Source organism: Macaca mulatta, chromosome 7 (genome assembly GCF_049350105.2).
Source record: "Macaca mulatta isolate MMU2019108-1 chromosome 7, T2T-MMU8v2.0, whole genome shotgun sequence".
NCBI lineage: Eukaryota > Metazoa > Chordata > Mammalia > Primates > Cercopithecidae > Macaca > Macaca mulatta.
Genome location: NC_133412.1, coordinates 57,100,502 through 57,119,145, shown reverse-complemented (window position 1 = coordinate 57,119,145; position 18,644 = coordinate 57,100,502). Strand labels below are relative to the sequence as shown.

The 18,644-nt window shown below is 40.5% G+C and overlaps 1 protein-coding gene, 1 long non-coding RNA gene and 1 pseudogene across 13 annotated transcripts in view; 1 reads left to right on the top strand and 2 right to left on the bottom strand.

Annotated features, from left to right (window-relative positions):
- On the bottom strand, positions 1–4,865 carry LOC144330029 (uncharacterized). Its single transcript, XR_013395846.1, has 3 exons — positions 3,694–4,865; positions 2,481–3,504; positions 1–620 (listed from the first exon to the last, which is right to left on the bottom strand). It is a non-coding gene; the product is annotated as an uncharacterized LOC144330029 (long non-coding RNA).
- Positions 4,866–9,057: 4,192 nt separating this feature from the next.
- On the top strand, positions 9,058–9,155 carry LOC114679808 (U6 spliceosomal RNA; annotated as a pseudogene).
- A 1,102-nt stretch (positions 9,156–10,257) lies between these two features.
- Positions 10,258–18,644, bottom strand: part of MORF4L1 (mortality factor 4 like 1) — a 56,423-nt gene continuing 48,036 nt past the window's right edge. For 11 of the 12 annotated variants that reach the window (XM_077938357.1, XM_077938363.1, XM_015142841.3 and 8 more), the window contains 7 exons: positions 17,013–17,038; positions 16,440–16,528; positions 15,691–15,792; positions 14,367–14,455; positions 13,767–13,939; positions 13,081–13,165; positions 10,258–11,023 (listed from right to left, as the gene is read on the bottom strand). In XM_077938357.1, the coding sequence (XP_077794483.1) occupies positions 10,939–11,023; positions 13,081–13,165; positions 13,767–13,939; positions 14,367–14,455; positions 15,691–15,792; positions 16,440–16,528; positions 17,013–17,038 (649 nt within the window). In that variant the 3' untranslated portion in view covers positions 10,258–10,938. 12 annotated transcript variants of the gene reach the window in all.

The following is an 18,644-nucleotide window of genomic DNA, read 5'->3' as shown; positions in this document are numbered from 1 at the left end:
TTTTTTTTTTTTTTTTTTTTTTTTTTTTTTATTAAAGACGTCTTGGTTCTGTTACCCATGCTGGAGTACAGCCTTGAAGTCCTGGGCTCAAGCAATCCTCCCACCTCTGCCTCCCAAAGTGCTAGGACTACACTAATTAAGCTGCAATGCCTAGTCTTAGTATCTTTAACTGGCTTTTATTTTTGTCATGCTTAAAGTTAACACTTTATTAACAGTTCTGCAAAGTCATCAATCTCAATTATTGCCCCATTTGCTCCTGCAATAATTGTATTTTCAATTAGGTTTACCACTGCATTATCTATCCTTAATGTCTCTGTCCCTCAATATGCCTATTTGTTTCCTGACCTATCTTCCCACTCTTTAATCTGTTAAACCTATTCATTGAGTTCCTATTTTAGCTACTGCGTTTTACATCTGGAATTCTGATACGCTTTTTAAAGTTTGCTGTTTAGGCTGGGCGCGGTGGCTCAAGCCTGTAATCCCAGCACTTTGGGAGGCCGAGACGGGTGGATCACGAGGTCAGGAGATCGAGACCATCCTGGCTAACACGGTGAAACCCCGTCTCTACTAAAAAATACAAAAAACTAGCTGGGCGAAGTGGCAGGTGCCTGTAGTCCCAGCTACTCGGGAGGCTGAGGCAGGAGAATGGCGTAAACCCGGGAGGTGGAGCTTGCAGTGAGCTGAGATCCGGCCACTGCACTCCAGCCTGGGTGACAGAGCAAGACTCCGTCTCAAAAAAAATAAATAAATAAAAAAATAAAATAAATAAAGTTTGCTGTTTAAGTTCTTTTATCTCATCTAAATATAGTAAGCATAGTTTTTTAAATGTCTTGGCCGGGCGCGGTGGCTCAAGCCTGTAATCCCAGCACTTTGGGAGGCCGAGGCGGGCGGATCACAAGGTCAGGAGATCGAGACCACAGTGAAACCCCGTCTCTACTAAAAATACAAAAAATTAGCCGGGCGCGGTGGCGGGCGCCTGTAGTCCCAGCTACTCAGGAGGCTGAGGCAGGAGAATGGTGGGAACCCGGGAGGCGGAGCTTGCAGTGAGCCGAGATCTGGCCACTGCACTCCAGCCTGGGCAACAGCGTGAGACTCCGTCTCAAAAAATAAAAAATAAAAAATAAATAAATGTCTTACATTGTCAGTGTCTGACTTTGCTTACTTAAGGAATGATGTAGGGCACTTTGTTTTGTTTTTGAGACAGTATCTTACTCTGTTGTCCAGGTTAGAGTGCAGCGGTGCAATTTCAGCTCACTGCAACCCCAACCTCCTGAGCTCAAGTGAATCTCCCAACTCAGCCTCCAGAGTAGCTGGGGCCACAGGTATGTGCCACCATGCCCAGTTCATTTTTGCGTTTTTTGTAGATGAGGTTTTGCCATGTAGCCCAGGCTGATCACCAACTCCTAGGCTCAAGTGATCTTCCTGCCTCAGCCTCCCAAAGTGCTAAGATCACAGACAGGAGCCATCATACTCGGCCAGCACTTGTTATTTCTAAAGTAAATTGGATCAGACAGCCTATATCCTGTCTCTGTTTCTCAAATGAGTTTCTTGATGTTTTCTCCTAACATCAAGAAAAAGGGTTTCTATTTTTGAGACAGGGTTTCTCTGTTGCTCAGGCCGGAGTGCAGTGAGGCAATCTGCTCACTGCAGCCTTCCTGGGCTCAAGCAATCTTCCCACATCAGCCTCCCAAGTAGCTGGGACTACACACACACACCACCACACCTGACTTCGTGTAGTTTTGTCTCATGCAAAACTAGCTATTTGCTGCATATATTTGTAAAATTGTAAAATACATTTGAAGAAATAGTTAAATCTGGTTCATCTTTATTCCTGGGGTATCCTTTTGGGGTCCTAATTTCTTGGCAGGTATCAGACTCCAAATCATGTCCAAGTGAGACTATCAAAAGAACCAGACTATAAGCCTCTCTGACCTTGGCAAACAACTGCAAAATAAAAGCCACACTGAACATGGACTTCCAGCCCTGAAACTCAATTCTCCACCAAATGCTGGTCCATCACCATTTTCTTAGGTCTCCAATGCCTTCGAGCAGATGTTTTCTCTCTCTGCTTATTTTCTAGTCTTCAGTGGAAGATTGCTCTGAATTATTTACAAAGTATGCCATTACTTTATACTGGTCTTGGTTAAGTCTATTTTGTTTGCTTTTCTCACATTTTCAATTCTTTTTATGTATTTTAAATACTTTGTATGCAGTATCTATTACCGAGATTGAAGGCAGATAAAATTTGGGGGTTTTCAGTTTTAGTCTCTTCCCTTTTTTTGCTCATTTATGCATTTAAAAGGAAATTGTATTTGGCCAGGTGCAGTGGCTCACACCTGTAATCCCAGCACTTTGGGAGGCCGAGGTGGGCGGATTACCTGAGGTCAGGAGTTTGAGACCAGCCTGCCCAATATGGCAAACCCCATCTCTACCAAAAATACAAAAAATTAGCCAGGCATGATGGTGGGTGCCTGTAATACCAGCTTCTCGGGAGGCTGAGGCAGGAGAATTGCTTGAACCTGGGAGACGGAGGTTGCAGTGAGCCGAGAATGCGCCACTGCACTCCAGCCTAGGAGACAAGAGCAAAACTCCATCTCAGAAAAAAAAATAAATAAATTACCCATGAGTGGTGGCACACGCCTGAGAGGCTGAGGCATGAGAATCACTTGATCCTGGGAGGTGAAGGCTACAGTGAACTGAGACAGCTGAGATGATGGCACTGCACTTCAGCCTGGGTGAGAATGCGACGTCGTCTCAAAAAAAAAAAAAAAAAGTTGTATTTTATCTTACATTTCTAGGTATTCTGTAGTCTAGCTCCCCATGACAAATCTCCAGACCTTAAAAAACAAACCAACCCAGCTGGGCACAGTGGCTCAGGTCTGTAATCCCAGCACTTTGCGAAGCCGAGGCAGGCAGATTACAAGGTCAGAAGTTGGAGACCAGCCTAGCCAATATGGTGAAACTCCATCTCTACAAAAAATACAAAAATTACCCAGGCATGGTGGCGAGCGCCTTTAGTCCCAGCTACTCGGGAGGCTGAGGCAGGAGAATCCCTTCAACCCAGGAGGCGGAGGTTGCAGTGAGCCGAGATCATGCCACTGCACAGCCTGGGTGACAGAGACTCCATCTCAAAAAAACAAACAAAACAAAAAACACACCCACATATGTATATACCCTAGGAAATACGGTATTTTTTCATATACTGTATTACTGTTCTCCAACTTGCTTTTTCCATTCAACAGCATGTGAAAGCAAGCTTAGAAGCAAAAAACAAAAGAGAACTGACTGAAACACCGCATGGTGATGTGAAGACTGGGGAAGCTTGTGGGCGAAGGATTACTCAGGCGCCGAGGCAAGAGACTCAAGGCACAAACTGTTTCAGTATAATAAAGAAAATACTTAGAATAGTTATAATACAAATTGGATATAGAGATGATCATGGACATTATCAGTCATTAGGATAAACATTATCATTGGCTTTTAATATTACTCTTTGTTGTATTACTGATATAACCAAGGAATAACCATAGGGTATAGGGTCAGATGCTTTAATGATAAACATTATCATTGGCTTTTAATAGTACTCTTTGTTGTATTACTGATATAACCAAGGAATAACCATAGGGTATAGGGTCAGATGCTTTAATGATAAACATTATCATTGGCTTTTAATAGTACTCTTTGTTGTATTACTGATATAACCAAGGAATAACCATAGGGTATAGGGTCAGATGCTTTAATGATAAACATTATCATTGGCTTTTAATAGTACTCTTTGTTGCATTACTAATATAACCTAGGAATAACCATAGGGTATAGGGTCAGGTGCTGAAGGGACATTGTGAGAAGTGACCAAGAAGGGAAGAGGTGAGCCCTGTCACACCCGCCTAAGGGCCGCTTGAGGACTCCTTGGTCAAGCGGTAATGCCAGTGTCTGGGAAGGCACCCATTACTTAGCAAACCACGAAAGGGAGTCTCCTTTCCTTGGCGGAGTCAGGAAACACTCTGCTCCACCAGTTTCTTGTGGGAGGCCGGATATTATCCAGGCCTGCCCGCAGTCATCTGGAGGCCTAAACCCCTCCCTGTGGTGCTGTGCTTCAATGGTCACACTCCTTGTCCACTTTCATGTTCCTCCCATACTCCTGGTTCCTCTTTGAAGTTCTTAGAAGATAGCCGTAGAAGAAATAGCAAAAGTCTTAAAGTCTTTGATCTTTCTTATAAGTGAACAGAGAAAACGCTGACGGGCCGGGCGCGGTGGCTCAAGCCTGTAATCCCAGCACTTTGGAAGGCCGAGACAGGCAGATCACGAGGTCAGGAGATCGAGACCATCCTGGCTAACACGGTGAAACCCCGTCTCTACTAAAAAAAAAATACAAAAAACTAGCCGGGCGAGGTGGCGGGCGCCTGTAGTCCCAGCTACTCAGGAGGCTGAGGCAGGAGAATGGCGTGAACCCAGGAGGCGGAGCTTGCAGTGAGCTGAGATCCGGCCACTGCACTCCAGCCTGGGCGACAGAGCGAGACTCCGTCTCAAAAAAAAAAAAACAAAAAAACGAAAACGCTGACGTATGCTGCCTTCCCTCTCTCAGGCTACCTAAAAGGTAAGAGCCCCCTGTCCCATGATCACATGACTTGCTTGACCTTATCAATCACTTGGACGACTCACCTTCCTTACCCTGCCCCCTTGTCTTGTATGCAATAAATGTCAGCACGTCCAGCCATTCGGGGCCACTACCGGTCTCCGCATCTTGGTTGTAGTGGTCCCCCGGGCCCAGCTGTTTTACCTCTTTGTCTTGTGTTTTTATTTCTTACAATCTCTCGTGTCCGCACACGGGGAGAACACCCGCTAAGCCCCACAGGGCTGGACCCTACAGAAGCTGTGTTTAGCAGAGTTTGTACCTTAACCTAACTTGGCCTTTACTCCCATGACTCAAAACACTATCATACAGGAAACCGTTTGTTTTAAAGGAGAAAGAAGCATGATTATTTTAATCCAGAAAACTATTAAAATACACTCTCCACTGTAGACATTTGAGAGGCAGATAGGACAGACAAAAGTATTTGGTAATTCATAAGACTCAGGCATTAAATGTTTAAGGGTGTGACTGGGAAACAGGGTGGTGTTTAACTCAGCTCTATCACTCCTTAGCTAAATGACCAGACCATAGGCAAGGGTTACCAAACCTCTGTAACTAACTTTGTTTTAAATATACACTACAAAAATGACAGCAGATACTACTACAACAAATGCCCATAAGACATGGCAGTTAGAAGGATGCCCAAGAAAGGAGAATCAAGGGCCAATTATCTCGATTTTGAGGAAATAATTTCAAAACTTAGAAAATATCACAACTGATCAATGGGAGTGCCTGGCTTGTGCTCATTGGAAATTAACAAAATTTTTAAAAAAGAAAGAAACCAGCCAGGCATGGTGGCTCATGCCTGTAATCCCAGCACTTTGGAAGACCAAGGTGGGCAGACCACAAGGTCAGGAGATCCAGACCATCCTGGCTAACACGGTGAAACCCTGTCTCTACTAAAAATACAAAAAATTAGCCGGGTGTGGTGGCGGGCACCTGTAGTACCAGCTACTCGGGAGGCTGAGGCAGGAGAATGGCGTGAACTCGGGAGAGGGAGCTTGCAGTGAGTCGAGATCACACCACTGCACTACAGCCTGGGTGACAGAGCGAGACTCTGTCTCAAAAAAAAAAAAAAAGAAAGAAAGAAAATAAATAAATAAAAAACTAAAGTGCCTAATACGCAAACAAGGTACCACTACGTCAATGCTGTCAGATGACATAAAATATGGCAAAAAAGCTGATGTCTTTCACAAGTATATCCTACTCCTAATGACACAACCACAGCCTACAATTTTACAAATCTATTTCTCCATGAACATGTATAAATTTCTAACATTGTACCTATTACATATCATTTGCCATTTTACAAGTGATTTGAAAATAGTTAATATAACGCTTTAGAAACAAAGACTACGATTGAAGGAAGTGACCTTTTGGCCGGGTGCGGTGGCTCACACCTGTAATCCTAGCACTTTGGGAGGCCAAGATGGGCAGATCACTTAAGGTCAGGAGTTCGTGACCAGCCTGGCCAACATGGTGAAACTCGTCTCTACTAAAAATACAAAAATTAGCCGGTGTGGTGGCACGCACCTGTAAGCCCAGCTACTCAGGAGGCTGAGGCAGGAGAATCGCTTGAACCCAGGAGGGGGAGGTTGCAGCGAGCGGAGATCACGCCACTGTACTCCATCCTGGGCAACAGAGCAAGACTTCATCTCAAAAAAAAAAAAAGAGTGAACTTTTAAAAACTATGTATTGAGGCCAGCTATGGTGGCTCAAGCCTGTAATCCCAGCACTTTCAGAGGCCAAGGTGGGCAGATCATCTGAGGTCGGAAGTTGGAGACCAGCCTGACCAAAATGGAGAAACCCTGTCTCTACTAAAAATACAAAATTAGCCGGGCGTGGTGGCGCATGCTTGTAATCCCAGCTACTCGGGAGGCTGAGGCAGGAGAATAACTTAAACCCGGGAGGCAGAGATTGCAGTGAGCCAAGATTGCACCACTGCACTCAGGCCTGGGCAAAAAGTGTGAAACTCTGTCTCAAAACAAACAAATAAACAAAACTATGTATTGGCCGGACGCAGCAGCTCACGCCCATAATCCCAGCACTTTGAGAGGCCAAGGCAGCAGATCACTTGAGGTCAGGAGTTCAAGACCAGCCTGGCCAACATGGTGAAAACCCTCTCTCTACTAAAAATACAAAAAATTAGCAGGTCGTGGCAACGGGTGCCTGTAATCCCAGCTACTCAGGAGGCTGAGGCAGGAGAAGCACTTAAACCAGGGAGGTGGAGGTTACAATGACCTGAGATCGAGCCACTGCACTCTAGAGCGAGACTCAGTCTCAAAAAACAAAAAAACAAAAAAACCCCTATGTATTACTTATAGACCAGAACCTTTAATTAGAAGCAGTAACAGGAAAAGGAGAGGATGGCAAAAAGCCAGAATACTTGTCAAAATGCACCCTTTATCACAAGCCATGCTTCTTCCTACCCTTCCAGTAACTCTTCCTTCAATCTACTTGATTAGTTCAAGAAATAAATTGAAGACTAAAAATTCTCTAGATTGTACTATAAGGCAACTAATCCAGGAAAATCTCTAACATGGCTGAAACTCAAACTGCCTTGTTTAATAAACACTGGAGGGTAAAAACATCTGGAAACATGCTGGGCATGGTGGCTCACGCTTGTAATCCCAGCACTTTGGGAGGCTGAGGCAGGAGAATTGCTTGAACCCGGGAGGCAGAGGTTGCAAGTGAGCCACAATCGCACCACTGCACTTCAGCAGCCTGGGCAACAGAGCAAGATTCTAAAAAAAAAAACACGCCTGGAAATAAAGACCTAGGTTTAAAAGAACGTATTGAGGCCGGCCGCAGTGGCTCACGCCTGTAATCCCAGCACTTTGGGAGGCCGAGGCGGATGGATCACGAGGTCAGGCATTCAAGACCAGCGTGGCCAACACAGTGAAACCCGGTCTCTACTAAAAATACAAAAATTAGCTGGGCGTGGTGGCGTATGCCTGTAATCTCAGCTACCTGGGAGGCTGAGGCAGGAGAATTGCTTCAACTTGGGAGGCGGAGGTTGCAGTGAGCCAAGATCACGCCACTGCACTCCAGCTCGGGCAACAGTGCGAGACTCTGTCTCAAAAAATAAAAAAATAAAAAAACTTAATGGTACTAATATTAATATTCATCTAATTTCATTTTTTGGTAAGCAATGATTAATCAGTATGATTTTGATTACATCATTCCAGCTACTTACTACTAATATGTAAGATATTCTGGAGCCACAGTGAGAATTACTAGAAAATGAAAACATTCAAAATACTCTGTAGATTTAATATCCAAAGACCACTGCCTCTTTTAGTGTCATCAAGTAAACCCATCAATGCTTTATTCTGATGCCATGTTTAAATGGAGGCAGGAGGCTTAATGAATAATGAAGAAAATCCTGACTTTCAGGTTTTGTGAAGGAACGTTTAAATTTCTAAATACAGAACCCTAAGACTGTTATAATCCTCAGGACACAAATATCTATAGCAGCAGTTCTCAACGAGTGGTGCAGAGATCTCTGCAGTACCTGAGATATTTTCATGCAGCCTAGGAGGTTAAAGCTATTTTAAATCATTGGTTTTTTGTCAAGTGTACATGAAATTTTCTTGAGGTTACGTGTGTGACAGTATCATTCTGATGACTAACAAACACACATATTTCTAAGTTTTAAAGTTTTAATTTCTACCATAGTAAATACTGATAACATAAACGAAAAGATCCTTTGAGTCCTCAACTTTTTTTTTTAAGAGACAGGGTCTCTTGTCACCCAGGCTGGAAGGAACACAATGGTACAATCACAGCTCACTGCAACCTTGATATCGTGGGGTCAGGTGATTCACCTGCCTCAGCCTCTCAGGTAGCTAGGACCACGGGCACATGCCACCATGCCAGGCTACTTTTAAAATTATTTGTAGAGGCCAGGCACAGTGGCTCACGCCTGTAATCCCAGCACTTTGGGAGGCCAAGGTGGGTGGATCACAAGGTCAGAAGATCGAGACCATCATGGCTAACACGGTAAAACCCTGTCTCTAATAAAACTACAAAAAATTAGCCAGGCGTGGTGGCGGGCACCTGTAGTCCCAGCTACTCGGGAGGCTGAGGCAAGGAGAATGGCGTGAACCCGGGAGGCGGAGCTTGCAGTGAGCCGAGATTGCGCCACTGCACTCCAGCATGGGCGACAGAGCGAGACTCCGTCTCCAAACAAATTATAATTATTATTATTATATTATTTATAGAGACAAGGTCTCCTCCCCTATGTTGCCCACGCTAGTTTCAAACTCCTGGGCTCAAGTAATCCTCCCACCTCAGCCTCCCAAAGTGCTGAGATTATAGGTGTGAGCCACCACGCTCGGCAGGCAAATCTTTAAATACCTAACCAGTAACACTAATGTTCAAGAGACCATGAGTACACATTAAAAAATCACATCTAGGGCTCATTTTGTTAGCAAAAGTATTAAACATTCAAACAATAAAGATTAGCATGGCCTCTGCGCCCAAGAACGACACGTAAATTCTTGAAGTGTTTCATTTTTTAAGTCACATCTACATAAACGAGAACATTCAACAGCTCAAAGACACCAGGCAACAACAATCCCTATTTGTTAGAAGTCCAACTAAATAAATCAGTACAGTTGTGACAAAAAGGAAAGGGTAACGAAAAAGAGAACAAGGAAGCCGAATGAAGGAGGCAGCAGGAAGGCAACTATGGGTAGAAGCAGTTCCCTTTAAACAACCCAAGCAAATTCTGCTTCTTTGGAACTTATTCCTATTTCCCTCTTGCACTCATTTTCCCTCTTGTATTGCTGCTGTAACTCTTGCCAACTGAACTTATCTGCTGCTTTGCATTTTAATTCTGTTTTTGGAGTTTGTTTTGTTTTGTTTTGTTTTGAGACAGAGTTTCACTCTTGTTGCCCAGGATGGAATGCAATGGCGCGATCTCGGCTCACTGCAACCTCCGCCTCCTGGGTTCAAGCAATTCTCCTGCCACAGCCTCCTGAGTAGCTGGGATTACAGGCATGCGCCACAACGCCCGGCTAATATTTGTATTTTTAGTAGAGATGGGGTTTCTCCATGTTGGTCAGGCTGGTGTCTAATTCCTGACCTCAGATGATCCACCTGCCTCAGTCTCCCAAAGTGCTGGGATTACAAGCGTGAGCCACTGCACTCGGCTGCATTTTAATTCTAAGCATCTGCCACCTTCTACCCAAGTACAGACCACTTTAGTGTCTCTATCAAAGGGGAGAAATGTTGCCCTTTACAACCTTTGTGTTATTTTAATATGTTGTCTACTGACATTTTTGGTTGTTTCTAGGGTAAACCTGTAAAATAAACAATTACAGACAGAAAAAAAGCTGACCATAATTTTATACAAGTAAAAATGCCCTTAATTAATGCTCAGAGTAACAATTTGGGGAAAGTAAAAAAACAGTCATGTAAACTTCTAACTTTTTAGCTAGGACTCAAGACAGCAAACTGCCAAAGCTGCTATGGATTAGCGCTACGTACTAAAGCTAAAGCATTATCATTCCATCAAGGCCATACCAGAAACAAAGCACGCACCTGAAAAACCACTGTCTAAATACAAGGAATACACAAATATACAATGGTTTTTGTAAGGCATCAACACAAGCACACTGTTTTTTTGAAATTTAAAGAAAAAATTTATTGAAGATCTGAAAAACAATTCCTAAAAGATTGACTTTTCCAGAAAACTAGCTACACAATGCATTGCGTCTATCATGTTAAAACGTGCATTAGACACAAATACAAAAACCATGAAACAAGCCACCATTCTTCAACAATTTGAGCAAAGATAAAATGCCTAAGTAACAACATGGATGACTTGCAAAGGATGGGCTCTTTACTTTAAGCACCATTTAAAAAAAAAAAAAAAAAAAAAAAAGGAGCACAAATGGATGAGTGTGTTCAGTTATATACACTGAATTGAACCTTTGGCACTAGGAATCAGAGCATTTTGTCATATAGCATTAACACGTATTATAAAAGTGCGTAGTGTCAAAGGAATAGAACCACCAGCATTCAAAAGCAGCTTTGTCAACTAGGCAATAAAACACTCTACAGCATATCCCTCCTGTTGTCCATCATTGAAAACACTGGCAGCAAATTTGAAATGAAAAAAAAAAGAAAAGAAAAAAGGAGCTATTACCCCTTTTATTTTCTCTGTTTAAAAATCAAACAGAAAACAAACATCAATTGTTATACACTAACATCTTCAAAGCACATCGTTTGTACAAGAGATAGACTAAGAACAAAAATGTGTTTACGGAGATCCAAACATAAGTGAGTGAGAGTGCCTCTCACACAGCTTTCCGATGGTACTCAGGAGGAGCCACTTCGTAATCGCTGGCACTAAACAAAGTTGCAGAATTCTTTGCCAGGTACCTAAAAATAAAATATTCATTACAAAAAATTTTTAAAGTCATTATCTTAATCCAAATCTCTTCCTATATATTATATACATAAGCCACAGAAAACACTTCCCTAAAATACATTAAACTAGACATTCTCTCACAATAAAACCACACATAATGACAATTCAGGTAAATAAGGTTCTATAATAAACAACACTATGCATATACAAAAGAATGAACTCTGGAATTACTCCCCTATTTCTAAACAGCAAAGAACAGTTATGTCTTCAGAATACCAACCTGGGAGTTTGAACTATCTTTAAGAAACAATTAACCTATTACATGACAGCATTACCCTAAAAGAACATCTAGATATTTTCTTTAGAAAAAAATCGTATCAGCCGGGAGTAGTGGCTCATGCCCGTAATCCCAGCACTTTGCGAGGCCAAGGCAGGCCGATCACCTGAGGTTGCGAGTTCAAGACCAGCCTGACCAACGTGGAGAATCCCCGTCTCTACTAAAGACACAAAATTAGCACATGGTGGCGCATGCCTGTAATCCCAGCTACTTGGGAGGCTGAGGCAGGAGAATTGCTTGAACCTGGAGGCAGAGGTTGTGGTGAGCTGAGATCACGCCATTGTAGTCCAGCATGGACAAGCGCAAATCTCCATCTCCCAAAAAAAAAAAAAGAAATAAAAGAAAAAAAAGTCATATCAGGCCAAGAGTGGGTGCTTACCCCTGTAATCACAGCACTTTGGGGGGCCGAGGCAGAAAAATTTGAGGCCAGGAGTTCAAGACCAGACTGGCCAACATGGCAAAACCCCGTCTCTACTAAAAATACAAACATTAGTCAGGCATAGTGGTATACAGCTACTTGGGAGGCTGAGGCACGAGAATCGCTTGAACCCAGGAGGTGGAGGTTGCAATGAGCCGTGATTGCCATCACTGCACTCCAGCCTGGGCAACAGAGCAAGACTCTATCTCTAAATGAATAAACTTTTTTTTTTTTTTTAAATCATTATATAAAAGAGAAGGTGAAATGTCAAGTAGTACAGCACATTCCATAAAGAAGGTATTTATCATTAGTAAAGCAAAAACAGTAAATTTTGCCTAGATTCTCAAGTCCACGTTGCAGTTTTAAATTTACTGTAAAACGACTGTAATGAGAAAATTCATATACAGAAATATACAAAGTAGAAACTGAAAACTCCCACCCTTCCTCCCAACACCACTCCCAAGAAATAATCCAGTATTAACTAAGATCCACATTGGAAAGCCAGATCTTATGCAAAGATTAAAATAATGTTTCTCTACAAGTAAGAATTATACCATACTCCTCTACCACAACTTGGCTGTTTTACAAATGAAAACACAGACATCTTTATCAGTATGTTTAGAATGACCTCATCCTTTTAATTAAGTTCTTGTTTCAAATTCTTCACTATTATAAAAATGCCCTCCAAAAACTAGTAGAAACCAGGATTGCCCTTTTCTCCATTTCTTCAAACATTTAAACCTTAGCCAATCTGACAAGTGCTACTTTACTGACAGTTTATACTTCTATCATTATTTTTGACATATTTTTAATGGTCCTTTGTGCTGCTATGGCTGTAAACTTCCTGTCCTACTTTTCACTGGTTTGTTCATTTCTTACCGAAGAACTCTGTGTGTATTAAAGGTACCAGCCATTTATCATAAATGGAACACTACAGAACTATGAAAATATTACATTTGTCCTCTCATTATCTTAACAATTTTAAACTTCGATTCATCTAGAATTTTGGTACACGTGTGATGTTTGGTACATGACATCACACAAAGTGTGGCTTTGTTTTCTTCCAAACTGTCAGCTGTCTTATCACCATCTACCAGATTCCACTGCTTTCCCCTACTGCACCAATATGCCATCCATATACCATCTGTCATTTCTGAGACTCCACTATATTTGCACTTACTTATACTGCTCCATTACGGTCTATCTATGCCTGTACCAATACAATGTTTAATGTTTTAGCATCTATACTGCCAATCCCTCCCATTACACACTAATTTTCAAATTCATGTTTATAATTTCAAGCACAGACTTACTTTAGGAAATCATGAAGATAATTGAGTAATAAAGCAAGGCTCTTCTCATCCAGAGGTGTATAGGCCAACATTGCTCCAATTCGTACTGTTTAAACAAGAGAATTTATCCAAAATTACATCCAAGGCAGGAGCACTACAACCATGTATTTTAATTATGTGAGCAAACACCACCAATTCCTTTAAAATACATGATTTTAGGCCGAGCGTGGTGACTCACGCCTGTAATCCCAGCACTTTGGGAGGCCAAGGTAGGCAGATCACTTGAGGTCAGGAATTCGAGACCACCCTGGCCAACGTGGTGAAACCCCATCGCTACTGAAAATACAAAAATTACCACAGGTGTGGTGGTTCACGCCTGTAATCCCAGCTACTTGGGAGTCTGAGGCAGGAGAATTGCTTGAACCCAGGAGGCGGAGGTTGCAGTGAGCAGATCGCACCACTGCACTCTAGCCTGGGCAACAGAGTGAGACTCTGTCTCAAAAAAAAATTATAATAAAATAAAAATAAGTAAAATACATGATTTTTGAAACCCTTGCTCCCAAAGAGATTTTGCTATTTAACATTCTAGACAAAAGTTCAAATTAAAATGGAGTCATGTTTTGGAAAGTGAATTACTTTACCTCTTACTCATTTAGGGAAAACCCCTCCAAAAAGTAAAATCCATTATTTTCCACATGGAATATTACCAAATAATCTGAGGAGATGTGGCGCTCCATACACCTGGGACATGGGTGCATCGGGATGATCTGCAAGAATTTCAGCATACTGTGGTCTCTCAAATTTGTAGAGTAGCTGGGTGCCCAACATTACGTTGAAGTATTCTTTTATCCCTGCCACAACTTCATTAACCGCATACTCCCTGATAAATGAACAAAAATATTCCAAAACTGGTCAATGAAAAGAACTGAGATACAGAATAATTCAACCAATTTAAAGCATTAAAAACTGAGCTAGTAACAATGAACCATAGCTGAGATGTTTTAAAAGGGCATATGAAAGCAGGGTTTGACAAACTAAAGCAATTAAGATGATTCTTACATTTTCAGATGGTTAAATTTTAAATGGTTATACAAAATACCTACATGATAGCTTAAATTTTGCCTAAAAATATTTACTATCTGGCCCTTTAAGAAAAAGTCAGCCAGCCAATTCCTGTGTCAAAGCAGTGAAATTCTATTTTGCTAGTTTCTGGTGGTACTGGTTCGGAGTCAGTACGAGTTTCGGATGACTTATTTAGAAACTTTTTCAAATGTCTTTGAGTGTATCTGAAAAATGTATATTCTTACTTATTATCTGTGTTTCCACGAGATTTCTTGTAATTTGCATAATCCTCAAGAATGGAATCCACATTCTTCTTGGCAGGAAGATAAAAGAGCTATGAAGACAAAAACATGCTTAAATATACGCACTTTTTTAAAGAAAAATTATACCAGGCAAGTTTTTATACAAAGATCAGGTAACAGTAACAGTATTTCAAATTAGGAGGCATTCAGCACTTAAAACATGGATAATGTAGCTAAGAAACTAAAAATTTAATTACAGACAGTTCTCAACTTAAAATGGTTTGACTTAATTTTCCAGCTCTCTGCTGGGTTTATTGGGATGTAACCCCATTGTAAGTTATGGGGCATCTATATATTTAAACAGTCAAATGTGGCTAATGAAACTCTACTGGACAGAACAGCAAAACTTTTAAAAACGTCAATCTGTTACACACACAACAGACATGAATGTGCCTTTGTAGTATTACCAAGTCATCATTTACTGTTATGCATATTATTTGCTAGACCTAGTCTAAAGCATTAAAATAATTATCTTTTCATCCTCTCATTAGCATTGTCAAATAGGAACTACTATTCCATTAAATGCAGAAACAAAAGCACAAAAAGACTAAGAAACTTGTCCAAGCTCACAAATAATAAGTGATACAGCCATGGCTTGAATCTTTGCAGTTTAGCTATAATTGCATAATCCTCCAAAGGATTCAAATCCAGAAAAACCGTATCCACAAACAGACTGATGTGTCTCTTAAGTCTCATAATCCTCAAGCAGTCCCTAATCATCTCCCCCCACTATCCCTAACCCCACCTATGCCATTTGTTTAAATAGCTTCGTTTGTCCAAAAAATTCTCAATTATAGAGTTCAATGACTGATAAACATGTCGCTCCATTAAACATCTTATTTCCTGCAAACTAATAATAGACTCAGGCGCTTAGTAAGATTCAGGTTCTTTTCAGGGTCATGAACACCTTGCAGGTGGTGGTGTGTGCTTTCTATGTCCTACCATCAGCAATGACAATAAGACAGTAAACACATGCTTCTTTGCCTTTACGAATTTTCAGAACAAGTTCCTGCCGTAGCAATCTCCAAAAACCAGTTATTTCCACCTTTATCATTACAAATTCATAAAATTTATATGTGAACTTTTATTCTTCTCCAAGTTATTCTTTCTGGTAGTAGTTCTAAAATGTTCAGCCTCTAAATTACAGTATTATTTTATCAGTCATGCCTTAATAATTCAAGTCAATATAACACTTTCCTTTAAAAACTTTTTTTGCTAGCAGGAATGTATCATACAGCTTAACAATCTGGGTAGCTTTTCAAGTTACCTGTTTTTGCCTGGTAATTAAGTCCCAGTCATCAACAAGCCACGGTTTTAGCTCTTCAGGAATCTTTACTTTAACTTCAACTCTGTTCATGAATGTTTCCTCCTAAATAGAAATAGGAAGAGTATTAAAAACCTAACCTTTCTTGCTAAAGCTAAATACCAAACATGGAAGGGAGCTGACTTTTAGAAGCACTAGGGATAAATTCTTAAAGTAGCCAACCACACATACAGCTGTACTGTCATTTTTAAAAATTGTAAATGAAAAAGACCACACATAGTTTGCTGTTGGGAGAAAAGAATCTGACCCGAACTAGTCTATTTAGAGCATTTTCTTGTAAAGGTAAAAATTCTTCAGTAAGGTTCCTCTTGTTCAGGAAATGAAACACACTGACTTGATATATTTTAACTTAATATTTTCTTATTTACCATTGATACCAAAACAACTATTCCAAACACAACCATCTTAAAGGTACATCTTTAACTCATAAAAATATATATCTAACACCAAAGAAATAGTCTTGTAGGTGAAGGTTACACAACAAATGATGATTAACTGGGTAGGTAAATCTAGAGCTACAGGTGAAATAAAGATGTACAGAAACATATACTTTACCCCAAAAGAGAAAATGTTTAATTTCAAGAATTAACCATGTAAGCAAATCTTGTAGAGAATCAAAGCTCCCATGGTTATGTCATATAACTGAGACTAAAAATCCTAACATGCTACTCATAAACTCAAGAAAAACTCACATTTTCAACAGTAGGATCTACCCGGGCCCTTTTCTTCCGAGGAGGCTGAGGGGTCTCACTGGTACTGCCACCATCTCCATTTCCAGGTGCTGTAAATGTTGGGGGGGAAGAGTCTCATTTTAGCTAATTTAACAAATTCTATAAGGAAAATAGTCTCCTGACACATTCTCCCTTTTCATTATATTATTTCTCCATTACACAGCTGTTACCTGAATCTAAGTTAAAGAATCATATTCCCACCAAAAATACAACTTTCACGAAGAGCTCTACCAAACATTTAGTATAGGATTTAGTATCACCACCTTCCATTTATTTATAAATGTTATCTTCTCAGTGGGAGTAATTAAGACTAAAGCAGATGAAAATAAATGCTCACGAGTTTCTCCTTGGTAAAAAAAAAAAGGTCTCTACCACCATGTACCTATTTTATAACACTGCTGTGAAACACCTATTTGAAATAATCAATAAATATAAGCCTACTCCAAAATTTCATAGCTTTCAAAATAGTCTAACTAAAAATGTCAATGTTATAAAGGTAACATAAATTAACGTTAAGAAAGTTAATATTCTTACTTTTCTGTTTGTTCTTTTTTGTTTTCCTAAAAGGAGAGAAAAAGAAGAAAAATAATTATTTCCAGTAAAACTGCCTTTGTTTCAACTCCCTTTATCAGGGTTAAGTTCACAGAGAAATACTAACTTGGATAAAAGATCAGGTGGTAAATCGTGTCCTACTCAGACACAAGGATTTTTATTAACAATTGGTTAAATTCCCATCTCTCTCCATATAATAGAAAAAAGTAAACCAAGCCAGGCGCAGTGGCACATGCCTGTAATCCCAGCATTTTGGGAAGTGAAGGGGGGTGGATCTCTTGAGCTCAAAATTTGAGACCAGCCTGGGCAACATAGCAAATCTTCTTCTCCATAAAAAATACAAAAATTAACTGGGCATAGTGGCAAGCGCCTATAGTCCCAGCTACTTGGGAAGCTGAGGTGAGAGGATCGCTTGAGCCCAGGAGGCCAAGGCTGCAGTGAGCCGAGACTGCACCACTGCACTCCAGTCTTGGTGACAGAGTTTCAAAGACAAAAAAACAGAAAAGCAAACCAAGAACACTTTAGTAAACAACTTCGTTCTTCCAAGGTTGTATTAATATGTGTTATAGTATACACTACATTATTAGACCCACCAAAAAAGTGTCAAACGTTAAAATTTTTTTCCAATTATTTCTGTTCCCCAAAATATTAATTTTTAGATTTGTGTATTTCTTTTGTTGTTGGGTTTTTTGTTTTTGTTTTGGAGACAGTCTGTTGACCAGACTGGGGTACAGTGGTGCAATCACAACTCAATGCAGCCTTGACCTTCTGGGCACCAGCAATCTTCCGTCTCAGCCTCCCAGGTAGCTAGAATCACAGGCACACACGAACATGCTGGGTGAATTTTTCTGTTTTTATTTTTCATTTTGCAGAGATAGAGGTCTCTAGCACTATGTTGCCCAGGCTTGTATACTTCTTAAGTACCAATCTGTTATTCTATTCTCACTGGTCCAAACTTTGTTTCACTTTATTTCTTCTCTAAATTATGTTCCCTCCTGTTCAATACTACACACTCCATAATCCCACATTTAGGACAACACTTAAGTCTCCTCATCTTGATTATCATCTCCAACAGCAACTTAACTCATGTCTACTTACATACTGCCAAATGGAAAATTGCTAGTTTTGCTTTTTTATTTTATTTATTTTTTTGAGACGGGAGTTTTGCTCTGTCTGTTGGGTGATCTCGGCTCACTGCAACCTCCTCCTCCCGGGTTCAAGCAATTCTCCTGCCTCAGCCTCCCAAGTAGCTGGGTTTATAGGCACCCACCACCACTCCCAGCTAATTTTTGTATTTTAATAGAGACGCGATTTCACCATGTTGGTCAGGCTGGTCTCAAACTCCTGATCTCAAGTGATTCGCCTACCTCGGCCTTCCAAAATGCTGCTATTACAGGCGTGTGCCACCATGCCTGGCCTAATTTTGCTTTTTTACATTATTATTATTTCTAGACCACAAGGGAAAGTTTATAAAGCCCATGATTATGGATTACTTTCAATGGAAAGATACTATAACACCTGGATTTTTTTACTTTTCTGTAGCTTTAAATAATACTTATAAATGTTATTAATTAAATATATTCATTTAATTTAGGTCTAAAGGTTTGACAATTA